At 45.9% G+C, this 8,261-nt stretch overlaps 2 protein-coding genes across 2 annotated transcripts in view; both read left to right on the forward strand.

Moving 5' to 3' along the window:
* Positions 1 to 307: 307 nt before the first annotated feature.
* On the forward strand, positions 308 to 3,705 carry LOC105001532 (glycine N-acyltransferase). Its single transcript, XM_010857858.1, has 3 exons — positions 308 to 506; positions 2,609 to 2,780; positions 3,204 to 3,705. The coding sequence occupies exons 1-3, from the start codon at positions 383 to 385 to the stop codon at positions 3,604 to 3,606; spliced, it is 699 nt and encodes a 232-aa protein (XP_010856160.1). The 5' UTR covers positions 308 to 382; the 3' UTR covers positions 3,607 to 3,705.
* A 1,474-nt stretch (positions 3,706 to 5,179) lies between these two features.
* LOC105001538 (glycine N-acyltransferase-like protein 2) overlaps positions 5,180 to 8,261 on the forward strand; it is a 3,972-nt gene continuing 890 nt past the window's right edge. Inside the window, exons 1-4 of the mRNA XM_010857868.1 lie at positions 5,180 to 5,217; positions 5,394 to 5,508; positions 6,069 to 6,210; positions 7,893 to 7,935. Coding sequence (XP_010856170.1) covers positions 5,180 to 5,217; positions 5,394 to 5,508; positions 6,069 to 6,210; positions 7,893 to 7,935 — 338 coding nt within the window. The remainder of the gene's footprint in view (positions 5,218 to 5,393; positions 5,509 to 6,068; positions 6,211 to 7,892; positions 7,936 to 8,261) is intronic.

Raw genomic sequence — 8,261 nt, forward strand, 5'->3', positions numbered from 1 at the left:
TGATATGTTCAACAAGTATTTGAAATAAGAAAAATTTATTCTTGCAACAGAAACTTTTCCTTGTCAATTCCTTTTATCCCTGTTGAGAAAATGAAAATATAGAAAAGTGCTTTCTAGATAGTTGTGCCTTTGTTTGAGAGGACATTTTGACACAACGTATATAATATTCTTCAGTTTTTCATCATAATTTGAATACCTGAATAGTTTATAGCTTATACCTCATAGCTTAAATGATTCAGAAAACTTTGTAGTGCACAAATACAGACAGCAATATTTTAGTACTGAAAAATACCACAGTTTAGTAGATTTTAGGGAAAAAAGGGTTAAAAGTATGAAAAATAAGAAATTTATTTTGTCCCCCATTTCTTTATGACAACAGGACATGAAAGATGACCTTGATCACTACACTAATACTTACCATGTCTACTCTGAAGATCTTAAGAATTGTCAGGAATTCCTTGACTTACCAGAAGTCATCAATTGGAAACAGCATCTGCAGATCCAAAGTAAGTAACAGGAATGGACTCACCTCTCCATCCTAGCAATTTCTTCTTGTCATCTATGTCCTTTCTCCAAGCTCCAGACCCTCCACCTGCTGTCAACAGTTTTGTTGTTGTTGTTCAACTACAACTGTACATGTAAAGGGGAAGAAACACCCTCCAAGCTTGTATGGGATGCTATAGAGGACTGTACATAGTCCCCGGATAGCCAAGGATTTGTGCCACACTTTGCAGACATAAGCAGGATATCTTAGGATGGTTGGGTATCAGAGCAGAGCTTTCCCCAGGGACTTTCCTGTGGCTCATCCAGGAAAGAATCCCCCTCCAATGCAGGAGACCTGGATTCAATCCCTCGGTTGGGAAGATCCCCTGGAGAAGGGAACGGCTACCCACTTCAGTATTCTGGCCTGGAGAATCCCATGGACTATACAGTCCATACAGTGTCACAAAGAGTCAGACATGACTGAGTGACTTTCACTTCACTTGCAGACTTTCAACCTTCACTTGCAGCATGCCTTAGGATGGTTGGGTATCAGAGCAGAGCTTTCCCCAGAGAATTCTGTTCTTAGATCACCTCTCAGGTCACAGAGAACAGCTGTCATGGTTATGAGCAACCCCTCAAGAGTCAGACCACCTAGAATGGCATTTGCCTGTGGCTTTGCTATGTGATCCTAGCCAGAGACATTATCTGAGATCATGATTTAGGTATATAGAATTGAGAATAATCAGTTCAGTTCAGTTCAGTTGCTCAGTTGTGTCCAACTGTTTGTGACCCCATAGACTGCAGCATGCTAGGCCTCCCTGTCCATCACCAACTCCTGGAGCTTTCTCAGACTCATGTCCATTGAGCCAATGATGCCATCCAACGATCTATCCTCTGCCATCCCCTTCTCCTCCCACCTTCAATCTTTCCCAGCATCAGGGTCTTTTCAAACAAGTCAGTTCTTCGCATCAGGTGGCCAAAGTACTGGAGTTTCAGCTTCAGCATCAGTCCTTCCAACAAAGGACCCAAAACACAGCAGTGTTGAAAAGATTCAATGAAATCTTGACCAGGAATTGCTGAGTACAATGCCCGGATGTTTCAGTTCATTTCATTGCATAGGAAAGCTCATAAATCTGTGAACTGACAGGTGGGCTGGGCTTGGCAAGGCGGTTGTTCTGTTGGTCTCCTCTGGGTTTTCATATGCAACTGCAGTCAACTAATGGGTGGGCCATGGGCTGGTTTCTCTAGCATGGCCTAGCGTATGTCTGAATGATGGTCTGACTGTCAGGGCTGGCTACTTGTGGTCATACAATAGGCCCACACGTCCTCAGCAAGCTAGCCTAGGCCTATTCACACGGTGTTGATCTCAAGGAAACAGAAATGCAAAGACATGGTGAGCCATAACGTGCAAGCATTTTTAAACCCCTCCCTGCATCAATATACTCTTTCCCAATTGGTGAAATCCAGTCATATGGCCAAGGTCAGATGCAGTTCAGGAGGGGGACTATTCCAGGGAATGGATACAAGGACATGTGGGCAAACTGAGGACCATCCCTGCAGTCATCTCTGCAATCATCTACCATACTGGAAACACAATAAGTTCTCCATAGATGGTGGCAACTCTAATGATGATAGCTCACCTTCTTTGGTCATCAGAACCACACGGTTATGTAGCCCAGGAAACTTAGGTCTAGGTATGACCATGACTGAATGAATTCCTAGACATGTTTTCAATTTTGTAAAACAAGGAAAACTGTACAGATCTTGACTACATAACTCCAGTCATACAGCAGCACCACCAACGTGTGAGTGGCTCAGACCTGTCCAACTCTCTGTGACCCTATGGACTGTAGATTTTCAGGCTCCTCTGTCAGTGGAATTCTCTAGGCAAGAATACTGAAGTGGGTTGCCATTCCTTTCTCCAGGGGATCTTCCCAACTCTGGATCGAATCCGGGTCTCTCGAATTGCAGGTGGATTCTTTACTGGCTGAGCCACCAGGGAAGCAGCCCCAAGTCTATCCCCAAAGTTCTCTGTCTATAAATCCTCAGATACTCCTACTCCACTGGAGAGCTTTTCCTTAGAATGGACTTAAATCATGGCATGTCTCCTTATAATCCCATCTAGGTACACAGTCCAGCCTGAATGAGGTAATACAAAATCTTGCAGCCACGAAATCCTTCAAAGTCAAGCGATCAAAAAACATTCTCTACATGGCATCTGAGACAATAAAGGAACTGACTCCATCCCTGCTGGATGTAAAGAACTTACCAGTCGGCGATGGCAAACCAAAGGCTATGTGAGTTTGATAAAAGCTACTCTGCACCACTTACACCTCTCATACACAAGTAGCCTCCAGCCTTGTCTGCCTGCTTTTACCCTGGCTCCCCACAATCCATCTTCTTCAAGGCAGCCAGAATAAGCTTTTTGAAAAAATGTAATTCAAGCCGTGTTTCTCCCTGCTTAAAATAGGCCACCAGGTCCTCTCCTCTGGAGCATGTCAGGCCTGCACTGCCCTCTCCAACCTGTCTTGCCCTTCTAGCTCACTCAGTCCAGCAGCAGCAGCCTCTTTCTCGTCCTCCATCCTCACAAGCTCAGCCACAGTCCAGGAGTCTGTGTGCCCTCTCTCCTCCGCCTCCTCTCTCTCTCAGGACGATAGAGGTGGGGACAGATTGAAACCTCTAAACTCACAGACTGTGCTTTTCTCTTGGAACACCCACAGTGACCCAGAGATGTTTAAGCTCTCATCTGCAGATCCTAGCCACGCGGCTGTGGTGAACAGATTCTGGCTTTTCGGCGGCAACGAGAGGAGCCTGAGGTTCATCGAGCGCTGTATCCGGAGCTTCCCCAACTTCTGCCTGCTGGGGCCCGAGGGGACCCCTGTGTCTTGGTCCCTGATGGACCAGACAGGAGAGATGCGGATGGCAGGCACCCTGCCTGAGTACCGGGCCCAGGGGCTCGTCACCCACGCCATCTACCAGCAGGCCCAGTGTCTGCTCAAGCGGGGCTTCCCTGTGTACTCTCATGTGGACCCCAAGAACCAGGTCATGCAGAAGATGAGTCAGAGCCTCAACCACGTGCCAATGCCCTCTGACTGGAACCAGTGGAACTGTGAGCCTCTGTGATGGGCCCTGAGCAGGAGCCAGGGTGGAGGGGTCTGAGGACGTGACGGAGGGCAGAGCGTGGTGGAGGGAGTAATAAATTGTGGCTGCAATCACCATGAAGGCGTGTGGCTGTCTTTCGATGAATAGTCCAACATGCCATCTTGGAACCACCAGTCCTGCCATTTCAAGTCCTTCTTTTAAAAAAATGTTTATTTGCTTCTGTGGCTGCACCGGGCCTCTCTCGCGCGTGGGATCTCTTGCCACAGCATGTGAGCCCCTAGCTGCGCCAGGTGGGATCCAGTCCCCTGACCAGGGATCAAACCTGGGCCCCCTGCACTGGGGGAGGGGGTAGTCTTAGCCCCTGGACTATGAGGGAAGTCCCCCATCAAGTCCTTCTAACTCCTGCTTTTACTTCCTGTGCCACAGGCACGACCCTGTCTCAGAGAGAAACGTCATCCTCTCCTGCTTTGATGTTGCTCTTGTAGGTGTAGGCGCCCTTTTCTGCCGGGAGCCAGCATGAGGAACTCCGCCCATGGCAAAGGTCATGAGGAAGGAGGCTCGGCATACGCAAAGGCGGGATCGAGCCTCAGGAGTCCCCCTGGATATTCTCGAGCATCTACCCCCAAAACCAGAGTCTGCCTACCTTACTGCTTTGTGCTCTCACCTCTGACTTTCTGGGGGCTGTCCCCCACCACCATCTCACTCTCTCTGAAAAAAGAGTTAACTTACAGCTCCAGTTAATAAAGTTCCTGGGCATTAGGAGTGTTTAAATCCAAACCCCTCAGATAGCTCTCTAACTCGCCTGACAAGTTTACCCGGACTCCTACAGCTATGCATACGATTGTTTACAGTCTCCCAGCCACCAGAGGCATGGGAAGCTTAAGATATTCAAATAGCTTAGAGCCTCTCAGAGAGTTAGAAACTGTCAGAATAAAACTAGTAAAAGATTTCATTGATGAGCCAGTGCTTGCTGCCAAGTTTCCACATCCCCTGTTTTGTATCCTTGAATGTGTATTAATTAATAGACTTGGTATGTAGAAAAAATAGGTAGTGGCCTTGGTGTTAGCAACTTTAGACCCTTAAGGTAATAAATTCTTTCCTTTGTTGTAAACCCATTACACATCCGCCCTATAGGAATGCAACTTTATCTAACACCTTCGGAGGATGGCACCAAACCTTAAGATAATTACTCTTAGAGAAAATAAGTCTTATGGATTGACAAACCTTTGTCAGAGTCATAAAATGTTAATAGGCCTTCTGGCCAGAAGATGATGTAAATCACCTAAACCATTTGTATACGATAAATTTGCAGAAAAGAAACCCTGGTTTCGATAAGGATCAAAGACTGCTGACTTTGCATGATTTCACATCCCCTATTATCCTCTGTGTGCAGCTTATGGTATAAAAGCCCCTGTTGAAAATAAAGCTACGGGCCTTGCTCACCAAAGCTTGGTCTCCCCATGTCATTCTTTATCTCCACCTCTGGCTGAGTTTCCATCTGGAGCACGGAGGTCCTCTGCGACCACTTATTTGCCTGGGCTTTTAAGATCCACTGGAGAAGGCGCCTAGAGGGGGGCACCTTCCGCTATTCGAGATGGCGCCTATGGCCTCAGAGGTCAGAGCTAACCTGACGTCACCCGTTATATTGATTTTCCGCGTAAACCAAGCTACTCAGCCTCTTTTCTCCACTGAATTTTCCTGCTGAGCTATCCTCATTCTATTACTCTTTATATCTCTAATTAATATTTAAATAAAGCTATTGTATCCTGTTCACTGAAGCCGTCTCCCCTTTGAATTCTGTGGATCAGCCGGGGCTGGACCCCGGCACTTTTCCACATTAGAAATAAAAACCCATTCAACCTGGAGGTGCTGGTGGACGCCTGGCCAGAGTATCAGACAGTCGTCATACGGCCTCAGAAGGAGGTGAGACCCTGGCTCCTGAGGGTCAGGGCACTCACCCTCAGGACGGGGATGAGGGGCTGCAGCGAGGGGCCTGCGGGGTGGGGGGTGGGGGGAAGGATCTTGACACATCTGATCATGCAGATTTGGGAAGGGTTGCTTGGAGGAGAGGGCAGGATGGTGAGACAAAGCGCGGTAGTAGACCGCAGAGCCAATAGTCCAGGACCTGGAAGTTGCTCTAGAGTCAGTCAGCTGTCTCCTGTCAAGACTCGGATGAGAGGCATCCATCTCAACCTGGATGCCTGTGGTTGCAAATGGTCAGGAAATGTTTTGCTTTCCCTGTGACTCGATACCGCAATCTGACAATACTTCGAGCAGTGCTGAGTAAGTGCTGAGTAAGACCGCTGCTTTCCTAACACAGAAGATGAAGTTGACAAAAATGACGATGTCAGAGGTTTGTGAAACAGTAGACGCCATGTTTGTTTCATAAGAGCGTCTTCATCTTTCAGGGGAGTATGAGTCGCGAATCCCATCCTTCCCGGAGTAGCGGTACTTTAACAGGCCCGTCCTCCTTATCCGTATAGATAGTCATCAGAGGTGCTAGAACACAGTGTTGCCTGCAGTGGCCCCCGGGGGCGAGCCAGCAGCAGGGGGCAGACAGGCGGCTGGGGGCACAGCAGGCCCTGCGCCCGGGTGCTTCTGTGGGCTCTGGGGCCATGGCTCCGCGTGGGGACTTTTTCTATCAGTGCTCTGTTCTCAGGGGCACACCAAGTGCTGATCACTGTGCCAGCTCCAGAGGGCTGGGCCAGAACTAACCACCCAGTGGACTGTAGCCCGCCAGGCTCCTCTGTCCATGGGTTTCCTGGGCAAGAAAACTGGAGTGGGTTGCCATTTCCTTCTCCAAAGGATCTTCCCAACCCAGGGATCAAACCTGCATCTCTTGCAGTGCAGAATTCTTTACCACTGATCCACCAGGGAAGCCCTATGCAAAGGATACAAATATACAAAGTAAAAAGTGAAGGCTCGCCCACTTGGATTTCCAAAAATCTTTCTGTCCCCGTGTAGATACTCTTAGCATTGCTTTTAGAACTCTGTATGTATGAATTGTTTTGTTAGTTTTTTCTCTACAACATATGCATGCCTCTACTGCAGTTTACTCTTTTCATTTAGCAGTGTGTTATACACAGCTTTCACGTAAGCTCGTACAGGCATCCTTCATTTATGTTGACAGCTGCATAGATGACCACAAGAGGCAGATGTACAATTCTGTGTGCCCGTATTTACATACTTGATTTCTCTCCAGTTCTTCCTGATAAAAGAAATTCTGCAGTAAATGTCATCACAAATAGATCATCGCACAAGTTGTATAAGTATTACTGAAAACTGAACTCCTAGAATTGAAATGCCTGGGTAAAATAATACGTGCATTAAATGGAAGATTTTACCAAATTGGATGGTGTGCACGATGTATGAACATATGATAGCATAGCATATGAAAAAAACCCGTCCTTCAGTAGGGACATGGATAGATTTACTATGGTGCAGTCCAAACGCTGGGATAATATACAGCCGTTAACAAGAATGAAGCAGCCCTCTGTGAACTAATAAGGGAACAACTCCAAAAATATATTCTGAAGCAACAGCAACAGCAAAAACATATTCTTAGTGAAGCAACAACATCAGCAACAACTAAGATGGGCAGAATCGTGTAGCCAGTGCGCCATCACAGTAGAGCACATCTGAAATTCCAAACAATGCCTCTGGAAAGTTACATAAATGTGTCACATCACTAGTTGCCTCTGGAGAAGGTAACTGTGTGATAAGGAATCAGAGAAAAAGGAAACAATTATTTTCCACTGATATCCATTTATGCTTAATAATTGTATCACTACATCAAAAAATAAATAAAATCTAAATATACACTAAACACATAGAATTGATTTAGCCAGGAGAGTCAATAATATTTGAACCCTGCTCTGACCCAGCTGTGTTTCCATGAGAATTGTAAAAGAAATGTTTGCATGGAGAAAAATGGTAGATAGGGATTAAATAATACTTGACATTATAACTGGAAATCTAGAATGAAGTGCCTCTCCTAAGGCAGTTCTTTATTTCCTCTAAACCCAAATATATATTTGGATATCTTGCCCCTCTGGGTTTAACTGTAGCACAGGAGGAAGGCACATGAGGATGCTGGAGATCTTTGAGGAAGTAAGACCAGAATCAGTTTGAGGATGATAGAGAGAAAGCCTCACCTATGTGTAGACAGTTGAGAGCCCTTGTGACCCCACCCAATGGCAAATGTGAAGTGACTTTGAAACTGACAGGTTCCTGGAAACTCTTCCTCCTTGAGAAGGGGGAGAACTTCTTTGAGATCTTCCTTCTGCACCAACCACTCCTTCCCACAGAAGATGTTATGCTGATTTTGCAGATGAGAAAACGCAGTCTCAGGTAACTTGTCCAATAATAGAATCAGGGCTAAAATCCTGATTATTATCACCAAAAGAAAAAAAAATCCAATATCCTTTTTTCCTATGTTTCTGCTCCTGAAACTGCATTTTTGTACTTCTCTAGTGGTATGTGGTGATGGGTTTCGGGACACATGAAGCCATAAGATCAACATGGCTCTCATCTCCCTGAGATGTACATTTTATTGAACTATCTGTTGGAAGAAACATTATCTTGTGTATTTAGATATTTTGTGAAGTATAATTTGACATCTCAATTTTTAAATGGAAGTTTAGTTGATTTACATTATATTAGTTTCAGGTGTACAG

Source organism: Bison bison, unplaced genomic scaffold (assembly GCF_000754665.1).
Source record: "Bison bison bison isolate TAMUID 2011002044 unplaced genomic scaffold, Bison_UMD1.0 scf7180017855022, whole genome shotgun sequence".
NCBI lineage: Eukaryota > Metazoa > Chordata > Mammalia > Artiodactyla > Bovidae > Bison > Bison bison.

Bases quoted from the DNA above. Each gene is read 5' to 3' on its own strand.
- LOC105001532 (XM_010857858.1), top strand. From the start codon at position 383: ATGAAAGATGACCTTGATCACTACACTAATACTTACCATGTCTACTCT. The intron at 507-2,608 runs GTAAGTAACAGG...AATCCCATCTAG, and splicing joins ACAGCATCTGCAGATCCAAA to GTACACAGTCCAGCCTGAAT. The intron at 2,781-3,203 runs GTGAGTTTGATA...GAACACCCACAG, and splicing joins GATGGCAAACCAAAGGCTAT to TGACCCAGAGATGTTTAAGC.